The sequence below is a fragment of the Bufo bufo genome, chromosome 2 (genome assembly GCF_905171765.1).
Source record: "Bufo bufo chromosome 2, aBufBuf1.1, whole genome shotgun sequence".
NCBI classification, from domain to species: domain Eukaryota; kingdom Metazoa; phylum Chordata; class Amphibia; order Anura; family Bufonidae; genus Bufo; species Bufo bufo.
This window is the reverse complement of record NC_053390.1, coordinates 82,958,130-82,985,486: the sequence shown is the minus strand read 5'-3', so window position 1 is coordinate 82,985,486 and position 27,357 is coordinate 82,958,130. Positions and strand designations below refer to the sequence as shown.

At 42.4% G+C, this 27,357-nt stretch overlaps 1 protein-coding gene across 1 annotated transcript in view; it reads left to right on the top strand.

Moving 5' to 3' along the window:
- Nucleotides 1-27,040, top strand: part of PARP8 (poly(ADP-ribose) polymerase family member 8) — a 345,285-nt gene extending 318,245 nt beyond the window's left edge. The window contains 7 exon segments of the mRNA XM_040421265.1: nucleotides 792-904; nucleotides 2,404-2,476; nucleotides 5,878-5,947; nucleotides 7,973-8,046; nucleotides 9,998-10,067; nucleotides 12,553-12,637; nucleotides 26,075-27,040. Coding sequence (XP_040277199.1) covers nucleotides 792-904; nucleotides 2,404-2,476; nucleotides 5,878-5,947; nucleotides 7,973-8,046; nucleotides 9,998-10,067; nucleotides 12,553-12,637; nucleotides 26,075-26,177 — 588 coding nt within the window. The 3' untranslated portion in view covers nucleotides 26,178-27,040.
- Nucleotides 27,041-27,357: the final 317 nt, after the last annotated feature.

Below are 27,357 nucleotides of genomic sequence, written 5' to 3'. Positions count from 1 at the left end.
ATTCAGCAGCAGGTGGGCGGGGAGAGTCAGGAGCTCATGAATATTCATGACTCATCATTATCAGCTGGAGCTTTTCAATACAAGATGTTGGCAGATTGACTGGGTCAATTAAAGAAAGTGACCCAACATTGTGCTAAGAGAATCAATCACTTATTTATGTTGCCCTTAGTTAGGACACCATAAAACTGGTGACAGGTTCCCTTTAAAGTGTACCAACGATTTCAAATGTTAACAGCTGATTCCCCATTTCAAGACAAATAAAGCGATGCCCATATTATGTACCTCACCTTTTACCCTGGAGATATGGCACTTTATTGTTCTATAAGAACTTCTTCTCTAAATTCACAGAAGGGGGCAAGCACCTGCAAACTGCATGTAAGGGCTTGTTGCTCCGTTCCGTGGCCCCACAAAAATTATGAGTCACGTCCTATTCTTGTCTGTTTTGCAGACAAGAATAGGCATTTCTATAATGGGTCTCCTGTTCCGTTCCGCAAATTGCTGAAGGCACACGGGCGGCATCCGTGTTTTGCGGATTCGCAGTTTTGCGGACCGCAAAACACGGCACAGTCGTGTGAACAAGCCCTTAGACTGATGATTCTGTAGGAGCCCTCTGCCACCCATCCCCAAGGCTGCTAAACCCATACATGTCCTCCTCCCCAGATAGGACAACATAAAACTGCTGGCAGCTTCCCATTAACGCATTCACCAACCGGGGCTATGCCGTGTGATTGATCTTGTATGTTTGCATTCTGTCACTGCAGAACTATTTATACTTATTTTATATTTTGCAGCAACTGAAGTTTATGCACACCCCTCACCAGTTCCTACTACTCAGCAGTCCACCAGCCAAAGAAGCAAATTTCAGAGCTGCTAAAAAACTTTTCGGAAGCACATTTGCATTTCAGTAAGTTCTAGTGCTTTCTGGTCTTTAATTGTAGCGCGGTATAGATGAATAATAGTAGATTTATTATAGAGGTCGTCACAGGAAAGATGAAACTTACATTTTCGATGTTAGGAGCCTGGCTCGCCCAAAAAAAATTCTTCCCTATTATAAACCTCTACTCATTTGTTGTTATTGTCTTGTTTACTACTGGTGGTGGGCTAAAATACGTCACCAATCATGTCAGAGATGAGCGAAGTTATCAAAAGTTCGATTCGACCTGCTTCACCGAATTTCACAAAGACATTTGATTTGTTACAAATGACTTCATCACAAATCATATACTGTACCATTGTATGTAGTAATCGCAATCACAGGGAGCGGCAATCGCGCCGCACCCCTTCATTGAACCCCTCAGATACCACGGTAAAAAAAAATACATACATACTCACCTCATCCATTTGCTTGCGGAGAGGCCATCGCAGCCATCTTGATTGAAGAAACCCCTCAAAATATCTTGCACTGATGACGTCACCACACCCTGCTGGTGCTCTGACGTGGTGACGTGACACGTCACCGCGCATGAGGGTTTTTTCAATCAAGATGGCCGCAACGGCCTTTCTGTGGGCAAACGGATGAGGTGAGTATGTTTTTTTTTTTATCTACTGCCGTTTCAGGAAAAATTGATTCGTTACCTCGAAGCGCAAGTAAATTCGGCTTTGTGGTGAATAAAATTTTTCCTGAAATTTGGATCAAAGTCAATTTGTTTCACTTTAATTCACTCAACACTAATGGTATTATTGTCGCCTTCAGCTTAGGTTCTTCAGGTCTGAATATCATTGCCAAAACCTTCCAGCGGGGTTCACTGTGCTGGGCCACCTGGACACCAAAGCAGAATCAATAGCAGGGCCCCTCAGCTACATGTTCCATTTATAATGCAGGTGCCTTTTTATGTAGCAGAGGAGCCTTTGGGTTCCCTAAGTGCCAGGGCCTTGGTGCTACTGCTACTTGTGCCCCCCCTGTAGCTGCACCGCTGCCAGCTGAGCATACTTTTGTCCTTTTTAGTCCCCTCCACCCATAGCGTGTCACATAATAGCAGATTACTCCGTGTGGTTTTCTATGTATTAGTTATTGATTTTTTATATTTGTGAAAGGGAATTGTTAATTACAGCTGCAACGTTACTGTTATTTATAATAATAATAATAATAATAATAATAATAAAAAATAATCATTGCCAAGCTTAGAGACTTTCATCGATGAATGTGTTCTAGAAAATAATCTGATCTGGAAATCCTAGAAGCTGAAGACACTGGTCAAAATAATGGCAACGCACTGAATGTGTTCATATAATTTTTATTTCAATCAATGACTAAAGGAATCAATAATCCGAGGTTTTTCTCCAGCTGTCGCACAAATACACTGTGCCAGGAGCCCTGATGCCAGGAGGCTGCCGTAACATGATAGTTTCAACCGGAGAGCCACAAGTTGGGCTGCTGAACTTCTGTTATGTTTTCTATTTCAGTGGCTCACACATTGAAAATTGGCACTCTATCCTGAGGAACGGCTTAGTAGTTGCTTCCAACACAAGACTGCAGGTAATGTCAAGTATTACTACCGGTGAAACCTTCCAGGGGATTACTGTGACCACAAAGCAGTGGCACACTTAGAAAATAAGTTACCAATAGCAAAAATCAAAGTGGTCCCTATAATGGTGCCAGGTCTTACCAAATGAGACCGAACAGTTTTGTGTTGGCTTCCCCTTTCCATAACCACTAGTCCGATATCAGTGCCCCTTGTTTGTCAATGATGCAGTTCTTCTGGAGAAGAAAGGCATCAGGTTTTCTCCACCCAGAATCACAGGGGCATTTCCCTCCCTCCAAGGGTCCCACAGCAGCCGCATGGTCTGCTTTGTCCCAAAGGTGGCAAAATGTAATATTATTATAGACTTCAGTGCAGAACTATGTGTCTCCATGGTTACAGACTACAAACAAACCCTATGTAGTCAGAACCCACAGCCATGTGGGACTCTCTTCCATCTGCCACATCTTCTACTTTCTGTAGATTAGCAAGAAGAGGGAGGAATCAGAGAGAATAAAGTAACACCTGCTTGTAATCCTTCACCATGGATACACATTGGTCTGCACTGGAGCTGTAAAAAAATAAAACTCATGTAGACTATTTGCTTTATAGCAATAAAAATGATTGCAGTTTAGCATCTCACAATAGGTGGGGGATTTATCAAAGTTTGCAAGCCAGTTTTCCAGCAATATAAATTTTTTTCAAAAGGTATTTTGTGAAAAAAATTATGCAACTTTTTTCAATTTTACACCATACTCTATACTTTTGAAAAATGTGGATGGGAGTTTATTCAAGGGGAGTGGCCCCCCACAGATTTACTAAACTTTATGCCAGGAACTGGCATCAGTTACAGTGTAAATCTAAGCCAGCTCATAGCATATAAAGGCCAGCCATATTAAATGCCCCCAAGTCTCTTGTCTGTTCACTGATATTGGTTACCAGCCAACAATCCAGTGATCACCGTGTGAGCCAAACCGCAAAAGTGATGTGCTCTATGTAAATCTACAACTTTAGTAAGGTGGTCACCGGGGGGAAAGGGGCAGTTCTCTGTTCATTGTGAGGGGGATAAGTGCAGGTGATCCCACTTGCCACCGATCCACAGCCACTTTCTTTGCCTAGATGTGTCAGCCAGTGGCCACCTCACCAGGTAGGTCAGGAGTAGTGATGAGCGGCAGGGGCTATATTCGAATTTGCGATATTTCGCGAATATTCGTCATATATTCGAGAATTCGAGATAATTTTTTCGATCGCGAAAAATCGGCAATGTAATATTCGCGTAATGCGCGCGAAATACAGGCGTGGGTCAATTTTGTTCCATTTTTCAAGCTGCTAGAAGTTTCCTGAGACTGGAGAAAATGGTTGGCACAGCAGAACATTAAAAATAGCGTTATATGCAGATAGAGTGCTCCAATATATTTGCGATTGCGCAAATCGGCACTAATGATGCAAATATTTTGGCGCAATACGTTCAAAACTTCACATTTTAGCAGGTCTGCATATATGTATGGTCAGCAGAACCTACACTATATCAGGATATAACCTACACTAACTATCTGTATATATATAAGCTATCTAACTATCTATCTAATGTAGTGTGGAAAGCACAGAGCACAGCAATGACACTGCTCTCTCTCTCTCAGAACTTTAAAAAATAGAAAATGGCTGCTGGGGAGGTTCTTATATAGTAAGGGGTAGGCAACTTTCCTATTGGTTGCTAGGGATGTTGCTAAGCTCTGACAAAGACATTGCAGCCTTCTCATTGGCCCACAAGCAAGAAGGGAGGTTACTGATAAAAAATAAATAAATCTAGAATATTCGAAATTACAAATAGATATCACTATATTCTAAATATTCGTGAATTCTCGAAGTGCTGATATTCACAATTAATATTCGCGATTCGAATATTCGTGATCAACACTAGTCATGAGTTGGGTATGTTAACAGATTTTGAAAATCCTTCTACAGAATTCCCTGAGGAATCCGCGTGTGTGTTTTCTTTTCAGTGCGGTTTCTTGTGCAGTTTTTTACACGCTTTTGATGCCGTTTTTTGTGCATTTTTCAACCAATGGGTGTTTACTTCAATACAAAACTGCATTTTCAGCTTGCTATTTTGGTGCATATATAAAACAGCCCAAAAAATCTGCAGACGTGATCATTTTTCTTTTAGGCTATTTTGGAGCTGATTTTGAGATGGAAACGCACCAAAATCAGCGCCCAAAATTCTGCTTTAGCCCTTTACAGGCCCTTACACGATACAGGTGTGAATCCCAAAAGTGTGACCCTCATTTATAAGACATCTGCGGCATATTCTCGGCCTATGCAATCTCTGAGTTTGGAACACTCTTAGAGGGCATCTGTCAGCAGATTTGTCCCTATGACACTGGCTGACCTGTTACATGTGCGCTTGGCAGCTGAGGCATCTGTGTTGGTCCCATGCTCATATGTGCCCGCATTAATGAGAAAAATGATGTTTTAATATATGCAAATGAGCCTCTAGGATCAATGGGGGCGTTTCGATTACACCTGGAGGCTCTGCTGTCTCTGAAACTAACTGCGCGTTCTCTGCACTTTGATTGACAGGACAGGGCTCTGAAAACGTCATCACTCCTGGCCCTGACTTTTCCTAAAGTCAATCAAAGTGCAGAGGATGTGGCAGTTGCAGAGAGAGCAGAGCCTCTAGGTGTAATGACAACGCCCCCGTTGCTCCTAGAGGCTCATCTGCATATATTAAAACATCATTTTTCTCAGCAATGCAGGCACATATGAACATGGGACCAACACAGATGCCTTCAGCTACCAAGTGCACATGCAACAGGTCAGCCAGTGTCATAGGGACAAAACTGCTGACAGATGCCCTTTAAAGGAGGCAGTTTTGAGACACTCCTATGTAGAGCCGGGTAGGACTTCAGTTATCAGTAGGTATGCTGATTAACCCATCAGATGCCAGTGCTGATTTTGTTTTACATGTTGGTGTATTTTCTTTTATATTAGAGATTTTACTTTTTATAGTAGGATAATGTGTCATTCAAGTACCTCCTCTAACACTGGAATCCAAATATGTCTTGAGCCCACATTTTTTTTAAATAAAAACGTCAAACACCCTGACGCCAGGTAAAGCCACAGAAACTGAATTTTAGCATTTCATTTTGTCTGATTGGGGCTCAGCCTATGTCAGATACAATAATCTTCAGGTTCTGTTCTCTTAAATCCTTTTACTGCATCAACTTCTGTGAACCTCTCAAATCAATGGAGCTGTGAAGGGACCCCCAGAGGGTCTGTAGATTAAATCTATAGATTATTTTTGTTTTTTCTTTGTTTCTTATGTGTAAATGCATTTTAACACCTGCCATTTATACAGTGATGGACGGAGTGATGTAAAGCATTTATGTGATGCAAATCTCTCTTGATATTGATTCAGCTTCATGGTGCCATGTACGGAAGTGGAATCTATCTAAGTCCATTAGCAAGCATATCATTTGGCTACTCAGGTAAATGTCCGATTTCTTCACGTCTGTGGATGTTTTTTTTTATTGTATTTTGTGCAGTTAAAGTTGTTGTTTATGTGTGGACAGTCATGTCAACTTATTTGGGTTAACACTTTAGTGAATCTATAGACAAAACTAAAACACCCCGCCCGTCCTTCATGGGAACCCATACTTGTACCATGGCAGCTTGGTGCATTTTAGAAAACCATTTCATATATTGGCCTATGTAGCTATAGTGGAACACCTTTCCGTTGATTTATGCTGCCCTATCTGATAGAGGGAGAGAAGCTGAGCTCTGTGATATAGAAGTTTGTCATTTGGAACAGGATTTCTGCATAGAAAATGCAGAGTAAATCCTGACAGGACTCCTAAGAGAGAGCAGAAGAGTCCTGATGACCCCACCCACATAGGGTGATTGACATCTCTCCTTGTATCAATGTGTGTCCACAGGAAGCTGTGAATGGGGCAGCAGGACTGTATAGGTATACGCATGAGTCTCCCAAAACATCGTGTGGCCAGGATGCTGTAGGGCTCGGCGTCTCTCATGTTTTACAATATATCTATGTAACTGAGGATTTTTTATGAAATAATAAAAGGATGAAGGTATTTCGCCCATCGGTCGTGAGGAGGATATAAATGCTCACTGAATAATAGAAAAAATCCAGTATATGAGTCTACATGATTCGGAGTACTGTAGAGGTTTTTGGCTTCTGCATGTTGACAATGTTTTATTCTCTGATTTAAACTGATACTTAATCTTTGATTTAAAGGGGCACTACCATCATTACATAGAATATTAACAGCCTATATGTGATTATTCTATGAAGTTTAAATAATTACAAAAAACAGGTGGATGGTTTTCTAGATATAATTTTTGAAGCCACTCCATGTATTCTACTTCCTGTCCTGGTTCTTTAACTTCCTGCTCCACAGCAAACAGCCTCGACTAACTCTCTCAGTCAGACCATCACTGTGACCAGAGAGGGAAAGGGGTGACTGACTCAATCAGAGCACCCCACATCACACTGATAAGCGCAATGCTCTTCGGGAGGCATCCTTATCTAGGCCTATCAAACGTACAATAGCGCTGTTATACTGTTATTCCAATTCTACTAATCTACTGTTTTACTAATATAACATCTTTCCTTCACAGCAGCAGTAAACTGACAATGGATTATCTATCTATATAGGAGTTTTATCTCTCTATGCTGACTGCTACAGAAGGACAGCATTTTGTATTTCCTTTCCAATGGCATAGTACTACCAAAATGAAAACCAGCCAAAAATTCTTAAAAAATGTTTTCTATCAATATTGAGTTTAAAAGCAACTGATGACCTGATATATTTATGGGAACCCAAAGGTAGTTTCCAAGTATAGAGACAAATTATCTATTACTGGATTGTGATGAGACTTTTTTTGCTAGTGAAAAAATGCTAAGCTTTTTCTTGTAGTTTTTCTTTTTTGCACCTTAAATGGCTTTCTTTCCTTTTATAGACAAGTCTAAGGTAAAACACCATACCTAGAGCATGCTGCATTTTGAAAAGAAAAGAAAACCTCAACGACTATTCTAAAACACCTTAAATTATATGTCTAACAGCATAAACACAAAAATACTACATAATGAAGACAAGAAAAAACACTCTCAAACAAGGATATTTGAAATCACCCTTAGGGCTTGTTCACATCACCGCGATTAGAAGAACAAAAATAACGGAAATGCCGGATTTGGCACATAACTGACACAAATGGAACCTAACAGATCCCTTTGTGTCTATAGTGGGATCCGTTTGGTTTCCGTTCTGGAGAACGTTTCTTTAGCGGAGAAAAAAGTCGTGCAGGACTTTTCTCGCCGCTATTTTTGACAATTTCTGTGATGGATGCTCAAATGCGGATGTGAACCTATCCTAACAAGAACAAAGCTACTGTATACCAGTTCTTTGGCATCATATTCAGGATCTGTACGTGGGGGGATACAGCTGAGTACATGATACCTTACAGGGTATAACATTTCAACATTCTCTACACAGGGATGAACAAGAAGCAACAGAAAGTATCAGCCAAGGACGACCCCCCAAGCAGCAAAAGCAGTAGTACATCACAGGTAACATTCTTCTGGCATTTCAGATATGGTCAGTCCATTCTTATTTGTCTCTTACCCTCTTCATTGATACTTAATCTTGACATATTACATTTATAATGTATGTCAGTCTATCTATATTTGTATCTCAGATAACTGCTATTTATGGTATTATAATGCAAGTATATTTTTACATATTTTCCTCATGCCATGGACAGTAGCATAGGATCATTGACCTGAATGTGGTATAAGATGATGCAGACAGCACCCTGTTCCTAATAGAGATGAGTAGTAGACCAGAGGTGCTTACCCTGGAGCCAAGTCACGCAACTGAAGGAACTGTTAGTAGGAGAATTATCAATGTATTTCTGCCAGTTTTCTGGGGTAAATACTTGAAGAAACATGGTGATGAAACACGGAGAAAATACCATATGTATGAAGCAGCTTTTCCACTTTTTCGATCATAGAAGTGGGTTAGGCAGAGGGTGAATCTTTTAAATAAAAATATTCATCCACTCAATAAGAAAAAACTTTGTCTGAAAGCTCACTGAAGAGCCATTCTAAGTTTTGCTATGGGGCCCTATGAGATCTGTGTATGACCCTGCTAGTGTTGTGAACATCATTCATGCCCAATACCTGTATTTCAGCAGTATTTGGGAATTGCCCCATTTACACTCATTGTTATCTAACTCTGTTGGCTGCCATAGTAGAGCAGGTGCCCCCCCCTACTCTTCTGAAAAAAGGGACCTACGGTAAAGACGTAAGTTGTTTTATTTATTTTACTGTCTCATCTGAGGTCTGATACAGATTTGGGGTCTAATCTGAGGTCTGATACAGTTTCGGGGTCTGATTGGGCAGTCTGATCCAGTCTGATAAATTATCACGGTCGGCGTGACTATCACATACGTGACGCAGAGGGAGGGAACAAGGAAGGCCCTGCCAAAGTGAGAGGGAAGGTGGTGACCCCTGACTCACCTAGCGGCTGGCACCTGGCTGCCCTGACGTCCCTAGACGGGTTCCTCACCCGTACGCCGATCACGTGCCTAAAGCCCTGGCTTTCCCTAAGCTGAGCCCTAGATAGTGAACAGGGCGGTGGGAACACTAGTCCGCACCACTAGCTCTAAAGGAAAACACCAAGGGAAGGACAGACAATACAAACTCAACATATAATCCCAGGTGGGCGCCAACAGGAGACAACAAGAAGCCCAACAGGGATCCGGAGGGTAGCACTCTGGAACGACAACCAGGATTCACAACTCCAGTGGGTCAGTATAGATGTCCAGGCAGGAAGCTCTATAACTGGCAACTAGAGAAGTGTGAGGGGAGAATATAAGGAGGTTGGGAGTGGCAGACAAGAAACAGCTGAGGAGGAGACAAAAAGGATAGCAAGGCAAACACAGAAAACAATCACTAAGAAACAACGTGATCTTTAGATATAGAGCGCGCAGCCACCCGCTGCGACCTCCTGACCCCGGGTATAACGGAGTCAGACGTGGCTCTTGATACCCTCGTGACATAAATATTGTGGGTCTCATTGAAGGTTCTGATCTGAGGTCTGATAAAGATTGGAGGTCTGGTTTGGGGGTCTGATAAAGATTTGGGGTCTGATCTGAGGTCTGATGAAGATTGGGGGTCTGATTTGGTGTCTAATCTAAGGTCTGATGAAAAATATATTTTTTTCTTATTTATCTCTTCTAAAACCTAGGTGCCTCTTATGATCAGGTGTCTTATAAAGCGAAAAATACAGTAATAAATACTTAAAATGAGACTATCACTCTTTAAAAAAAAAAATAGAAGCCCCTAAGTTTCAGTTTTACACAAAGATGTCAAAACCGCATTTATGAACTTTTCTTGCTGGAAGTGAAGCAAAAGGTTCTTATACTTTCTATAAATCCTTTTGACAGCCGACATTTGTTATATAATTTTTCCATAGATTCTTTTAGCAATAATACTCTCTCCATTCTTTGCTTTTTAGTCACAGAAGAAAGGACAACAATCACAATTTTTGCAAAGCCGTAACTTAAAATGTATAGCCTTATGCGAAGGTAAGAAGTTCAGCTGTAGTTTAATATTTGAGTGGTTTCTATTACTGTTTTACCACCCTAAGTGGTCCCCCCATCTGTTCTCTGCATGGAGCTGCTTCACAACCTCTCCCCTCTGCCCTCTGTGCATAAAAGCTATTAAAGGGTTTTTCCTATCTGTAGTAAGGATCCCACATATATCCTAGACCTATCTTAAAGGGAACCTGTCATCAACTTTATGTTGCCCATACTAACGGCAGCATAAAATAGAGACAGGTGAGTTGATTTCAGCGGTCTGTCATTTATAAGTTAAAAGTAAGCGGTTGCCGAGAACCAACATCACAACCATTGCAGACTGGGCCTGGAAAAGAGTCACGGCCACCTGAGAAGAGTCATGGTTATTCATGAATTCCTGCTCTCCTGCCCACCTGCTGATGACTGACAGTCTTCTACCTAGTTTTCTCCCTTTCTCTCTAGGAGAGAACTGCCAATCATCAGCAGATGGGTGAGAGAGAAGGAGATTATAATAACCAGGACTCTTCTCAAGTAGATTTGACACTTTTCTAGGCCTGTGTTGCAATGATTATGATGCTGGTTCTCGGCAACCACTTACTTTTAGTTCATGAGTGACACACCGCTGAAATCAGCATTTCTGTCACTATTTTATCCTGCCCTCAGTGAGGTTAGCATAAAGTTGATGACAGGCTCCCTTTAATTCTCAGTGTAAATGAGGATCATAGGAAAAATATTTTACGTTTTTCAAACCAGCACCTGGATTTGAATACTTTTGTAATTGCATGTAATTGAAAATTTAGCATAGCCACTGAGTTACTTACTGAAATCTAGCAGTATAGCGTCACCTTCTGTTTGCTCTTTTTATAATTTCTCTCTCCTGCGTACTGAGATGGTCGCACGGGCTCAGTTCCATCCTTTAAGGCTGGGTTCACACGAGCGCGTCCGGATTAGTTCCGGATGCGTCCCGGTGTGTTGCGGCAAACCCGCGCGAGTAGGAATGCAATTGCAGTTAGTTTTGACTGCGATTGCGTTCCAATGTTTAGTTTTTATCGCGCGGGTGCAATGTGTTTTGCACGCGCGTGATAAAAAACCGACTGTGGTACCCAGACCTGAACTTCTTCACAGAAGTTCAGGTTTGGGATCGGGGCTGTGTAGATGTTATTATTTTCCCTTATAACATGGTTATAAGGGAAAATAATAGCATTCTGAAAACAGAATGCTTAGTACAAGGTCAATTGGGGGTTAAAAATAATTTAAAAAAATTAACTCACCTTCTCCTCTTGTTCGCGTAGTTCTCCCGGTCTTTAGTTCTTTAAAAGATAAACTATGGGCTAAAGGACCTTTGGTGACGTCAGATCACATGCTCCAATCACATGGTCCATCACCGCGGTCTTTTAAAGAACTAAAGACCAGGAGAACTACGCGAACAAGAGGAGAAGGTGAGTTATTTTTTTTTTATTATTTTTAACCCTCAATTGACCTTGTACTAAGCATTCTGTTTTCAGAATGCTATTATTTTCCCTTATAACCATGTTATAAGGGAAAATAATACAGTGAATAGACTGTCACCTAGCAACCATGCGTGAAAATCGCACCGCATCCGCACTTGCTTGCGGATGCTTGCGATTTTCACGCAACCCCATTCACTTCTATGGGGCCTGCGTTGTGTGAAAAACGCAGAATATAGAGCATGCTGCGATTTTCACGCAACGCACAAGTGATGCGTGAAAATCACCGCTCATCTGAACAGCCCCATAGAAATGAATGGGTCAGGATTCAGTGCGGGTGCAATGCGTTCACCTACCGCATTGCACCCGCGCGGAATACTCGCCCGTGTGAACGCAGCCTAACTGCCACCAGCTGCAGTAGAAAGGACACACCCTCTCAGAAAGTGCTCACCCCCTGAGCTTGAAATAAATCTAGCAGAGCAATTGGAGTAATAAATGATTAGACCTATGGTTCCATGTGAAGTACAGGGCTGGTTCTAGGTTTGTTAGAAAGGGACTGTTATGTACTATATGTTATTTAAAGGGAACCTGTCACCGCCGGGATTTTGTGTATAGAGCTAAGGACATGGGTTGCTAGATGACCACTAGCACATCCACAATACCCAGTCCCCATAGCTCTGTGTGCTTTTATTGTGTAAAGAAAACGATTTGATACATATGCAAATTAACCTGAGATGAGTCCTGTTTGTGAGATGAGTCAGGGACAGGACTCATCTCAGGTTAATTTGCATATGTATCAAATCGGGTTTTTTTACACAATAAAAGCACACAGAGCTATGGGGACTGGGTATTGCGGATGTGCTAGCGGCCATCTAGCAACCCATGTCCTCAGCTCTATACACAAATTCCGGGGGACAGGTTCCCTTGAAATTTTATACATTATTCATGATATAATAGGTCACCAAATCTCGTGTTCTGCTGTAAAACTTCTTAACGGTGTGTCATGAATTAACCACTGAATATCTAATGTGATTTTTCTATTAAAGTGATTACTTCACCAGAATTGCACAAACATGGGGAGATCTGGGTTGTTCCCAATACGGATCACGTCTGTACACGGTTCTTTTTTGTGTAAGTATCAAAGCTTGTGTTTTTTATATCCTTCAGGCCTCATGCGCACGACAGTGTTTTTTCACTGTCAGTGATTTGGCTTCAGTGGTCCGTGTCCGATTTTGCTTCAGTTGTGTTTCCTTGTGTCTGACAGGGGAAAAAAAAGGAAGGTTAATGAAAAGTGTAATTTTATTGCACCAAGGTCTTGTAGAAAAAAACGGACACGGACGCGGACACGGATGACATACCAGTTGTGCATCCGTTTTTTTTGATGAACCCATTGACTTGAATGGGTCCATCCTCCGTTTTCTACTGACAAGAATAGTGCAGGTTATATTTTTTTGACGGACTGGAATCATGGACGCGGAGAAAAAATGGAGGACTATCAGTTTTTTTTCACAGCTCCATAGAAATTAATGGGACCTCAGCTAAACTGTGAAAAATGACGGAACGGACGCGGATGCACACAACGGTCGTGTGCATGAGGCCTCATGCTCCTACAATGTTCTTCTTGTACCGTAGAATGGTGCTGAAGAAGAACATTACACAGGGAGGATTACATTTACATTTAATTGTGACATGTCTTTAAAAAAACTCCTTCCAGTGACTTTATTAGTCTCTTAGAAAGCATGTATTAACGTCCCAGCACACTGTGGCAGCCAGAAATTTTTTTAGGCATTTGTGTTGGTCAGTAAAAAAATGCATTTTGTGCAAGTGTTTTTTTTTTGTGTGTATGTTTTTTTTCCCCATCTATTTTTACATTCATTTTCCAGCCCTATAGAGAAGCCTATGGGAAAACTCATAAGAAAAAAGTAGAAATATGCTATTCTTTGTAGTACTTGTTAAAGGATAACTGTCCCATTTAGACCCTAATTTCAATTTTCATATATGTAGTTACTAATAACATGATATTCCAGAATCAGTTACTATTAGACTGACTTACCCCATATTTAATAAGATTCAGCCCTTAGCAACCAGTCTGCATAAAACTGCAATTTCACTATTCAGTTAAGATGGCCGCCACTGCCCTCACCCTGAGGCTAATCCCGCCTGCCCTCACTAGCCAGTAACAATAGCCCCCTAAAAGTGTCAATAACCAGAGCCCTCCCCCCTAAAGGGTTAATCTCCTGCAGCACAAAGGGGTCCTCTTACCACATGTTGCTTTCATTTATACACTGAGCAGACGGCAGATCTCCCTTCCCTGGTCTGCGCTGCACCAACTCTGCATTGTCCAGCTCTGCTGTAGTGAGGGAGCGTCTGCCAAGCGCAGGGACAGGGAGAAGTGCACACAGCCCAGGCACTGTTATCAGCTGCTGGGGAGGACCTGGCTTTAATCATTTACTTACAGTCCCTGGCTGTCAGTAATGTGACCTTGCACGCAGCGTTGTCCTACTATGAAGGACGGACCATGCCTAGCAACCCTATTTTAAGCACAGGTAAAAGTAGGCAGTACAGGGAACAAAACTGTGGAATTAAGGGGTAATTGAATACACAGTGAAAAATTGAAATAGGGCCACCAAGGTGATATTAATCACCACAATCCAATACTCCAAAAAAAATAAATGACAGTTATACTTTAAATGTCCCTTTCGACTTACAGCTAACATCTGTCCCCAATGTTTTAAAAAAAATGCAGGAATTTTTTTTGCAAAAATGCAGTGTCTTTTTCTAAATGCGCCTTGTTGGAAACACCTTAAAGGATATGGACACCTTTGTAAAAAAAAAATATATTTTTCCAATTGGTTCTATTTATCTATCTTTTTTTCTTTTTTGATCTACAGCTTACTGTGCTTCCTATGCACAGCAGGCTGCTCTCAGCAATCCGTCAGATTCTCTGTAACCATTCCTTGCTCCACACGGGAGCGCGCATTGTCTCTCTCTCCCTCCTCCTCCTGTCCCCCCTCCCCTTCAGGATAGCAGAGCGGTGCAGACTGTCAGCTCCGGTGCAGACTGTCAGCATGAACCGTGCCAAAAATCCATTTTTTATCACCTTACAACACAAAAAGTGTAATAACAAGTGATCAAAAAGTCATATGTGCCCAAAAATGGAACCAATCAAACCATCATCTCATTGTGCAAAAAATGAGACCCTACCTAAGACAAACGCCCCCAAAAAAAAATATGGCTTTCAGAAAATGGAAACACAAAAACATGATTTTTTTATTTTTTATTTTATTGTGTAGACCCCCCCCCCAAAAAAATAGACATATTAGGTATCGCCGCGTCGTTACAACCTGCTCTATAAAAATATCACATTATCTACTCTATCAGGTGAACGTTGTAATAAACAAAAAATAAAAACTGTGCCAGAACAGCCATTTTTTGGTTATCTTACCTCATAAAAAGAGTAATATATATATATACAGTATATACACACACACACACAATGCACAACCACCTCTAGCAAAAAATCTATATACTGCAGGAATAACCCTAATATATAAATATATTGATGACAATGGCAGCACATCAGGCCAAATCTAAATATGGAGGTGTAGACCAATGGATCCTGCAACAAATCAAGGACAATATAAGAATTTTAAAAAATGGCAGCACTCCCACAAAAAATGAGTGAAAAGAAAAACACTTTATTCACCCCTGTGGTCGCAACTAGGGATGAGCAAACTTGTGTTTCAAGTTTGGCGTACAAGGTTCGGGTTATGTAAGAATTCCGTTATGGATTCTGCTACCAGGGGTCATAACTAAGGGTTCATTCACACGTCCTTCCACAATTTTGCGGAAGGGGTGCGGACCCATTCATTTTTAATGGGGCCACAAAAGATGCGGACAGCACACCGTGTCCTTGTCCGTGTTTGGCGGATCCGCAGTTTGCGGACTGCAAAACAGTTGCGGACGTGTGAATGGACCTTTCTGGTCCGTGGTAACGGAATCCATAACGGAATTCTTAGATAATCTGAACCTTGTATGCCGAACTTGAAACAGAAGTTCACTCAACACTAGTCACAATGTTTTAGCTCGTAGCTTTAAAAGAGACTCTGTGAATGAGCGGAAAACAGTGTGACCACAGGGGTGAATAAAGTGTTTGGAGTGCGGACATTTTCATGTCATTTATCAAACTGATGTAAAGTTGAGCTGGCTTAGTTGCCCATAGCAACCAATCAGATTCCACCTTTCATTTTTCACTGCTCCAGTCTGATTGGTTGCTATGGGAAACTAAGCCAGTTTTCCTTTGCACTAGTTTTTATAGATCTCCCCCACTGTGTACTTCTATGTGTACATAGCATTGTGTGTCGTCACACTGTACTAATCTGTGTGGGAAAAGTGACCGTTCACAGTGCGGACTGCACACAATACTGTATTCAGAAGAGAGTGCAGGTAGTGAGAGCGTCAGTGATGAGATCTATATCCTGCTTATAACTCCTGGTTCTGACTGTGGATCGCTGCACTAATGTTATTAGCAGAAATATCTATTGTGTCCACAAATAATGGACTTTCTACAGAAAGGAAAGTGAGAAATACATCTGCTGATTACAGGTTGCGGCATACTGTAAGGCTGGTTTCACACGGGCGTTGCGGGAAAAGATGGGGGTGCATTGCGGGAACATGCACGATTTTTCCGCGCGAGTGCAAAACATTGTAATGCGTTTTTAAACGCGCGTGAGAAAAATCGGCATGTTTGGTACCCAGACCCGGACTTCTTCACAGAAGTTCGGGTTTGGGATCGGTGTTGTGTAGATTGTATTATTTTCCCTTATAACATGGTTATAAGGGAAAATAATAGCATTCTTAATACAGAATTCATAGTACAATAGGGCTGGAGGGGTTAAAAAATGTTTTAAAATAATTTAAGGCTACTTTCACACCTGCGTTCGGGTGTCCGCTCATGAGCACCGTTTGAAGGGTCTCACAAGCGGCCCCGAACGCATCCGTCCAGCCCTAATGCATTCTGAGTGGAGGCGGATCCGCTCAGAATGCATCAGTCTGCCAGCGTTCAGCCTCCGCTCCTCTCAGCAAGCGGACACCTCAACGCTGCTTGCAGCGTTCGGGTGCCCGCCGGGCCGTGCGGAGGCAAGCGGATCCGTCCAGACTTACAATGTAAGTCAATGGGGACGGATCCGCTTGAAGATGACACCATATGGCTCAATCTTCAAACGGATCCGTCCCCCATTGACTTTCAATGTAAAGTCTGCACGGATCCGTTCAGGCTACTTTTACACTTAGAAATTTTTCTAAGTTATAATGCAGATGCATCCGTTCTGAACGGATCCAAACGTCTGCATTATAGGAGCGGATCCGTCTGAGGAAACATCAGACGGACCCGCTGTGAACGGCAGTGTGAAAGTAGCCTCACTCACCTTAATCCACTTGTTTGCGCAGCACGGGTTCTCTTCTGCCTTCATCTGTGAGGAAAAGGACCTTTGATGACATCACTGCGCTCGTCACATGGTCCATCACATGATCTTTTTTATAATGGTGATGGATCATGTGACGGACCATGTGATGAGCGCAGTGACGTCACCACAGGTCCTTTTCCTGCACACAGCTAAGATGAAGACAGAAGAGAAGCCGAGCTGCGCGAACAAATGTATTAAGGTGAGTTAAATTATTTTTTATTATTTTTTAACCCCTCCAGCCTTATTGTACTATGCATTTTGTATTAAGATTAAGAATGCTATTATTTTCCCTTATAACCATGTTATAAGGGAAAATAATAATGATCGGGTCCCCACCCCGATCGTCTCCTAGCAACCGCGCGAGAAACTCGCACCGCATCCGCACTTGCTTGCAGATGCTTGCGATTTTCACGCAGCACCATTCACTTCTATGGGGCATGCGTTGCGTGAAAAACACACAAAATAGAGCCTGCTGCGATTTTCACGCAACGCACAAGTGATGCGTGAAAATCACCGCTCATGTGCACAGACCCATAGAAATTAATGGGTCTGGATTCAGTGCGGGTGCAATGCGTTCACCTCAGGCATTGCACCCGCGTGGAAATCTCGCCCATGTGAAAGGGCCTAAGACTCCCCATGTTGTGGATTGGTATAAAATCTTACTACCAAGTTACTTGGTAGTTCCAGCAGCCTATTTGTAGGTGGCTGGTAGCTGTGCTGTGTAACAGGATGTGGGGGCGGGACAGCAGAGCTTGTACTGGGGCATGTGAAATCCACAGGAACGCCCACAGAGCCTCACAGGAGATGACAGCACTGAGCAAAACTCATAGAAGAACATTTCTGAGGTCGTGTAAAGCAAAGCTGATACCAGTAAACAAACAAGTGCAATTTTATTATGTGCTGCTTTACAGTAAGATATGGGGTTATTGATCTTTAGTGCACAAGCCTCCATAGCCTTTAAGGATGGTTTTACACCAATTCTATGAAAAATGTTGTTTTCTTTGTAATGTTATTTTTGTCATGTGGTTAACCCTTTCAGGACCAAGCCATTTTTCAACTTTCTGCCCAGGCTATTTTTAGCAAATCTGACATGTGTCACTTTATGTGGTAATATAACTTTAAAACGCTTTTACTTATCCAGGCCATTCTGAGACTGTTTTCTCGTCACATATTGTAATTCATGACAGTGGTAAAATTTAGTCAAAATAGTTCATTTTTATATATAAAAAAATACCAAATTTACCAAAAATTCAGAAAAGTTAGCAAATTAGCAAATTTAAATTTCTCTCCTTTTCAATAGATAGTAACAACTCCAAAAATAGTTATTACTTTACATTCCCCATATGTCTACTTTATGTTTGGATCATTTTGTGAATGACATTTTATTTTTTGGGGGGGGGGGGGGGGGGGGGGGGAGTTAGAAGGCTTCGAATTTAGAAGCAAATCTTGAAATTTTTCTGAAAATGTCCAAAACCCACTTTTTAAGGACCAGTTCAGGTCTGAAGTCACTTTGAGAGGCTTACATAATAGAAACCACCCAAAAGTGACCCTATTTTAGAAACTACACCCCTAAAGGTATTCAAAACTGATTTTACAAACATTGGCAGTCCTTTAAGTTTTCTACAAGAATTTATGGAAAACTGAGATAAAATTTCAGAATTTCACTTTTTTGGCAGATTTTCCATTTTAATCATTTTTTCCAGTAATAAAGCAAGGGTTAACAACCAAACAAAACTCAATATTTATTGCCCTGATTCTGTTGTTTACATAAACACCCAATATGTGGTCGTATACTGGGCACACGGCAGGGCGCAGAAGGAAAAGGAACGCCATACGGTTTTTGGATGGCAGATTTTGCAGGACTGGTTTTTTGACACAATGTCCCATTTGAAGCCCCCCTGATGCAGCTCTAGAGTAGAAACTCCAAAAAAGTGACCCCATTTTGGAAACTACTGGATAAGGTGGCAGTTTTGTTGGTACTGTTTTAGGGTACATATGATTTTTGGTTGCTCTATATTACACTTTTTGTGAGGCAAGGTAACAAAAAATAGCTGATTTGGCACTTTTTATTTTTTGTTATTTACAATGTTCATCTGACAGGTTAGATCATGTGGTATTTTTATAGAGCAGGTTGTTACGGAGGCAACAATACCAAATATGACTACTTTTTTGGGTTGTTTGTTTCAGTTTTACATAATAAAGCCCTGTCTAATGTAGGGTCTCATTTTTTTCGGTATGAGATGAGAGTTTGATGGGTACTATTTTAGGGTGCATATGACTTTTTGATTTCTTGGTATTAGATTTTTTGTGATGTAAGGTGACAAAAAATGCCTTTTTTGACACACTTTTTTCTTTTTTTTTACGGTGTTCATCTGAGGGGTTAGGTCATGTGATATTTTCATAGAGCAGGTCGTTACGGACGTGGCAATACCTAATATGTATCCTTTTCTATTTATTTATGTAAGTTTTACACAAATATATCATTTTTGAAACAAAAAAAAATAATGTTTTAGTGTCTCCATAGTCTGAGAGCCATATTTTTTTTTTTTTTTTGGGCGATTGTCTAAGGCCTCATGCACACGACAGTATGTGTTTTGCGGTCCGCAAATTGCCGTTCCGTATGGCATCCGTTTTGTTTTGCGGATCCGTTTTTTTGCAGATCCATTGTAATAATGCCTATCCTTGTCCGCAAACTAGAAAAAAATAGGACATGCACTATTTTTTTTGCGGAGCAACGGAACGGACATACTGATGCGGACAGCACACGGTGTGCTGTCCGTGTTTTTTGCGGACCCATTGAAATGAATGGGTCCGCATCCTATTCGCAAAAAAACACTATGTGGTCTCCTCATGCTGCTGCTGCCACTGCCACCTCCACACTATGTCACCTTGCCAGTCTGTGGCCTCCTCATGCTGTTGCTACCACCTCCACACTCTGTCATTGTGCCACAGTGTGGCCTCCTCATGCTGCTGCTGCCACCTCCACACTATTTCATTGTGCCACTCTGTGGTCTCATTATGCTGCTGCCACCTCCACACTCTGTCATTGTGCCACAGTGTGGCCTCCTCATGCTGCTGCTGCCACCTCCACACTATTTCATTGTGCCACTCTGTGGTCTCCTCATGCTGTTGCCACCTTGACATTCTGTCATTGTGTCACTCTGTGGCCTCCTCAACACTGTCACCTTGCCAGTCTCTGGCCTCATCATGCTGCTGCTGCTGCCACCTCCACACTATGTCACCTTGCCAGTCTGTGGCCTCCTCATGATGCTGCTACGGCCACCTCCACACTATGTCACCTTGCCACTCTGTGGTCTCCTCATGCTGCTGCTAAATCAACACTATGTCATTGGGCCACTCTGTGGCCTCCTCATTCTGCTGCTGCAACCTCCACACTATGTCACCTTGCCACTCTGTGGTCTCATCATGCTGCTGCTAAATCAACACTATGTCACTGGGCCACTCTGTGGCCTATTCATTCTGCTGCTGCTGCCACCTCCACACTATATCACCTTGCCAGTCTGTGGCCTCCTTATGCTGCTGCCACCTCCACACTATGTCACCTTGCCACTCTGTGGTCTCCTCATGCTGCTGCTACATCAACACTATGTCATTGGGCCACTCTGTGGCCTCATCATTCTGCTGCTGCTGCCACCTCCACACTATGTCACTTTGCCACTCTCTGGTCTCCTCATGCTGCTGCTAAATCAACACTATGTAATTGGGCCACTCTGTGGCCTCCTCATTCTGCTGCTGCTGCTGCCACCTCCACACTATGTCACCTTGCCACTCTGTGGTCTCCTCATGCTGCTGCTAAATCAACACTATGTCATTGGGCCACTCTGTGGCCTCCTCATTCTGCTGCTTCTGCCACCTCCACACTATGTCACCTTGCCAGTCTGTGGCCTCCTCATGCTGCTGCTGCTGCCACCTCCACACTATGTCACCTTGCCACTCTGTGGTCTCTTCATGCTGCTGCTAAATTAACACTATGTCATTGGGCCACTCTGTGGCCTCCTCATTCTGCTGCTGCTGCCACCTCCACACTATGTCACCTTGCCACTCTGTGGTCTCCTCATGCTGCTGCTTAATCAACACTATGTCACTGGGCCACTCTGTGGCCTCTTCATTCTGCTGCTTCTGCCACCTCCACACTATGTCACCTTGCCAGTCTGTGGTTTCCTCATGCTGCTGCTGCTGCTGCCACCTCCACACTATGTCACCTTGCAACTCTGTGGTCTCCTCATGCTGCTGCTAACTCAACACTATGTCACTGGGTCACTCTGTGGCCTCTTCATGCTGCTGCCACCTCCACACTATGTCACTTTGCCAGTCTGTGGTCTCCTCATGCTGCTGCTTAATCAACACTATGTCACTGGGCCACTCTGTGGCCTCTTCATTCTGCTGCTTCTGCCACCTCCACACTATGTCACCTTGCCAGTCTGTGGTTTCCTCATGCTGCTGCTGCTGCTGCCACCTCCACACTATGTCACCTTGCAACTCTGTGGTCTCCTCATGCTGCTGCTAACTCAACACTATGTCACTGGGTCACTCTGTGGCCTCTTCATGCTGCTGCCACCTCCACACTATGTCACTTTGCCAGTCTGTGGCCTTCTTATGCTGCTGCCACCTCCACACTCTGTCGTTGTGCCACTCTGTGGTCTCCTCATGCTGCTTCCACCTCCACACTCTGTAATTGTGCCACTCTGTGGCCTCCTCATGCTGTTGCTGACACCTCCACACTATGTCACCTTGCCAGTCTGTGGCCTCCTCATGCTGCTGCCACCTCCCCACTATGTCACTGGTCTACTCTATGGTCTCCTCATGCTGCTGCTACCTCAACACTATGTCATTAGGCCACTCTGTGGACTTCTCAAGCTGTACTCCCACCTTTCCCGCTCCATGACTGGGCCACTATTTTGCCTGGTTGACATCATCATTTATTTGACCATTCCTTCTGATCTGTCAGAAGGAAGGAAAAATGAGGCGCAAAATGGATCCTATGTAGCAGCTGTAAGGCCTGTATGTTCCCATCAGAATTGGCTTATGATTTGGTAGCCAAAAGCAGAAGTGGGTACAAAACACAGAAGACATGCAAAAATTCCATTCACGTGTCATTTCTGTTTTGGATCCACTCCTGTTTTTGTGGCTTTAGCAATACTGATGGATTACTGACCAAATGCTGACAGAGTGAAGGCGAGCTCAACAAACAGGATCCGTTTTTTGGGGGGTTATTGTGCTGACGGATCAGAGGAAGGGCAAAATAATCAGTGACGTCAACACAAACTTACTGCTGACACCCTCTCCACTCTGTCATGGGGGCTCTACTTCTATAAGCGTTTAATAGAACAGGCTCTTTAGACATCTATGTGGAGTCAGCTGATCACGGTGTAAAAGGAGTGCGCTTTTTCACACTACAGTAGGATCTTGGGCCACTGCACTGTTCTTTATAACTGCCGCTAACATCGACATGTAAGGATGAGTTCACACTTGAGTTATTTGGTCAGTTTTAATAAATAAGTGAAGTGTGCAGTGATTCTAAGAGTGACCCCTGTCATTTGCATGTTATACTGACTCACAGAATTGTTTCACTGCCACAGCAGACTCCCTATGTGTGTTACTGCAAGGCACATTGTTCTACACCACTATACAGGCTCCCTGCAGCCAGGAAATAGCTGTTTTTAATGCGATTCGCTGCCAATTCGGATTTAATCGAATCTTTTTGGAAAATTCGGCTAACCGGCCAAATCGAATTCTTGAGAAATTCGCTCATCTCTACTTATATTCCCCCAAAAGGACATACAATACCTTTTGTGGGCTATTATTTTAATAAATGCTTACACTACATTTTCCCATGTGATTGGAGCTGCCATAGTCACCCTAGTTTCAGGGGAAAATGCCATGAAAGTTGTCAACAGTGGTCACAATAAGCGCTCTTATGGGTCATTAAAGGGGCTGTCCAGCTGTTTTTAGTTTTTAAATGTCAATCCTAGCCTGTTGTACCTTTGTAAAAAGCCAAACTCATCTGCTCCCCGCTTCTCTGTTCTGTGGCTCTCTTCACTGGCCTTCCGGTCCTAGAGTTGTAAACTTCTGGATGGATGGGGTTATGTTCGCCGCTGCAGCTAATGACTGACCTTATTGTGACATGTCCCACTACAGCACGTGACATGCCATTTTGGGACACGTCACCACTGAGGCCAGTCATTAGCTGCAGCAACACACGTGACTTGCACTTTACAGGACGGCGACTGGAAGACGAGTGAAGTGAGCCGGAATAAAGCAGAGATGAGCAGATGAGTATTTTTTCACCCAGGTATAAAAGGCTAAATAAAAATAAAAAAGCTGGACAACCCCTTTAAAGGAATAGAACCTCACCCTTGTCTTGTGTTTTGAATTCAAGTATGAATTGATAATAATATTTTAGTAGTAGGCCACATGGGGGATTCTTCGAAGTCGTGCCACAGTCACACATCCAACTTTGATGCAACTCTGAAGCAGGATTTATTTTTCTTTTCTCTGAATTATTTCCTTGGGTGGAAGCGTTAAATTACTCATTTCTGTACTTAGAAATCAGAAAGGTTGCATGTTTTGCTATTTAAGTGAATAGGAGTACAAATGTTAGATAACTAGGTAACTTGTGTCTCCCAAAAGCTTGCTCCACTCTCCTGCCTACAATTTCTGGTAAAAATTATATTCTAAAAATTTTAGTACAAGATCTACAGTAGAACATTAAATATGGTTAGGATTTAGTATCAGTAATGAAGGCATAGCTTGGAGCCTGCAAAAGTACCAGTAAATCATTCTGCTGCAGAGCGTTGTATGCCTACACATGGACGTGATTTACTATTAGAAGACGGAGATCTAGAGCTACGTGGTGTTCAATTCATTATAAACCTGTCTAGAGTGAAGAATGATGTTTTACCAATCTACCAAGCAAGCATCCATTGCTTCAATGTTTTTCTCAATTAATCCTGGTGGACAACAGTAGTCAAGTGAAAGGCACTATATGGGAGCCATATGTGATTAGATGTATACCTACCTTCACAAAAAAATTAATAAAAATATTTGGAAACAAGCATAGGCTAGAGCAGGAGTCAGAAACTTCTGGCACTACAACTGTGGTGAAACTACAACTCCCAGCATGGTCCATTCACTTATATGGGAGTTCTGTAAACAGCTAAGCGAGTGTGTGTGTTGGGAGTTACAGGCTTTTTCTATATTAAGGCGGGGGAAGCAGGACTATTAGGCTTTCTCTATGTGTGAGTGGGGAAACCAGGACTTTCAGGCTTTCTCAATATGTGGGGAGTGAAAGCAAGACTCACAGGCTTTCTCTGTGTGAGAGAAGGAAGGAGGACTCACAGGTAGAGATGGCCTTGCGGTTCGCCCGGTGGTCGTTTCGCGGCGAACTTTGCTTGCCGAACATGAGAACATATGGAGATGTCCGCCGGCGCCATATTCTTTAACATTGTGAAGAACTTTGACCCATGACACATCCATCAGGTGGTACAGGACAGCCAATTGAGACGTTTCAGCACATGGACACACCCCCTACCTTATAAATAAACCCAATCTGGCCGCCATTTTACATTCAGTCTTTTGCCAGTGTAGGGAGAGGTTGCTATGTGGAGTAGGGACAGACTGTTAGGGACACCAAACGCTAGCTAATAGGGCCACAAAAGTCCTTTTAAGGACTGGTATAGGTGTGCTATCAATAGATGTGATATACTGAGGGATGTGATATACTAATAATATACTTTCTAACATAGAAAGTATATTATAGTGCAATTGTATTGTGTAGCATTTGTTTGCGGTTCTGCTGCGTTACCTCAGCTACATAGAGTGACAAACGCTATTGGAACAAATCATTTCTACTGGTGTGATATACCAGTTGCCCCCCAAAAAAACAGATTGAAGAAGGGGTGTTATATACCAATTATATACTTTATATATAGTAGATTTGGGTAGTGCAGCTTTTGTTTGCGGTTTTGCTGCGTTACCTCAGCTACAGATAGTGACAAACGACATTGGAACAACGTACTCCTGTGGCCTAAAATAACATTTTTCTAAACTCCAACAGGACACATTTTTTTTTTTAGGCTCGCCTGCCATTAAAGTGAATTGTGCCCACAGCGAACTTGCGGTTCGCGAACATTTGATCGCATTCGTGCACCGTCCCGGCCGAAGTTTGTCCATCACTACTCACAGGTTCTCTGTGTGGGAAGGGGGAAGCAGGACTCACAGGCGGGGTGGATTGGCTTCAGACCTTACAGGGAAATTTCCCGGTGGGCCGATGCCCAGGAGGCCGCGGTGCCCTCCTCATGGCCGGCCAGTGGAAGTTTTTGGGGATGTATTTTGTGAGGGGATCTGGTATTTGGCTCTGTTGGGGTGGTATAATGTTGCGCAATATGGTACTTCTGGCCCCGCCTTCCATCAATTAGGACCCGACTACAAAATGGGCCACTTTTTAGTATTTTGTCCAGGGCCACTATAAGTTCCTTGTCCGTCCTTGCTCACAGGCTTTGGCTAGGTATTTTCTTTTTAGAAACAAGTCCTCAGTGTTTTAAAAGAGGGGTAGAATAAAGCTAGATTCACAGACGCAGTTTTAGTGAACTTTTTATTGCGTTTTTGTGCTCAAGCCTCCCTAATGCATGGAAAAGTCACTTGAAAGGCCTCATGCACACGACCATTGTGTGTTTTGCAAATTGCAAATCCGCAAAACACGGATGACGTCCGTGTGCGTTCCGCCATTTGCGTTACGGCACGGACAGCCATTGATATAACTGCCTATTCTTGTCCGCAAAACGGACAAGAATAGGACATGCTATATATTTTTTTACGGGGCCTCGGAACTGAGCAACGGATGCGGACAGCACACGGAGTGCTGTCCGCATCTTTTGCGGCCCCATTGAAGTGAATGGGTTCGCATCCGAGCCGCAAAAACTGCGGCTCGGATGCGGACCAAAACAACGGTCGTGTGCATGAGGCCAAACTTTGATAAATGAGGGCAACGCCTTTATTGAGCTGTGTCTCTGATATTACTTTCCAAGATTTGTGAAACGCATCTTCATACTCCTAAATATATTTCTTTTCTCTTTCTCTCCAGCTATGAAGACGGCCAAGTGGGAGACACAAGCATCAACACACAAGAACCAAGTAGCTATAAAGAAATCCTGCGCGTTATAGGCAACCAAACGGCTACTGGTTAAAGACATCATTTATGGAATATGGGGGTTTCATCAGTATCAAAGCTGGACTTTGTACTGAAGAACATTATGGATCTCTTTATTACTCCTCTTATTGTTATTATTATACAAGCTCCTTTTATTTCTGCTTTTTAATGTTTGACCTGATTATACTTATTGATTCAAATTGATTATTTAATATGAAATTAATATATTGTGGTGTCTACATGACAGCCAGGCTTATATCCTAGAGAGTAACTGCAGGAGATTTGTAATAATTAGTGCAGATTTCTGTTACAAGCGACTACTTTCTACCTACCGTACATGGCTATGGTTTTATCTTGCAATAAATGAAACCACCAAGTGTTTTATGGATTTTATGCTGAAGATAATTGGAATATAAAAAAAATAACTTGTTGTGACATGTGCCGTGCTTATCTGGAGGTGAGACCCGAATATCACCACTGGTATTATATATAGCAATCACATTTTTATTTCTCTGGCTACATGTGGTATGCTAATAAAAAAGTATCAAGTTTTATTCTAACAAGACATCTGTTAAAGTCTAGCGTAGTATAAATAAAAAATAAATAAAAAATTAGGCAATAGGCAGACATTTTATAAACCTAATTTATTTAACGTCCATATTTCTTGCATTTCTTACTATTTGCCCCTTCTCTGTTTAATATATGGAAAATTTGGAAATAAGTATTCAAACACGTTGTCATCCAACTGCTGTAGTTATGGGACTGGTTACAAAAAGCAAATGCAGTGATGCCTTCCACCAAGGGATCTGTTTGGTTCCTGAGGTGCCTCTCTCTCTTGGCTGCCTCTAGAGGTGACCATACTTCTTCCTAAAGTTTGAGGTCCTTGCAGGGTATACCTTCCATCTGAAGGCTCCTTAAACTGCACATCTATTCCTCCCGTCCCCCCATGTTTAGCATGTGTTCTCAATGAGGGGAAGGGAATAAGCCACTGCAATAAAAAAAAAATTGGGGCTTTAGAAAAACAAAGGCCCAATTTTTCTTCTCCCAACAACTGTCCAGTCCAACCAAAATTGGCATGGTTCATCCAACATGAATCTAGTAGGTATGCCTAGTGTTACAGTTGAGTGTTTCCTACTGGTAAGCTAAACTAAACTTGGAGAAATAGAAACTGCAAGTTTTTTTGCCTCTGTTCTAGTCAACATTTCTATCCTACACAT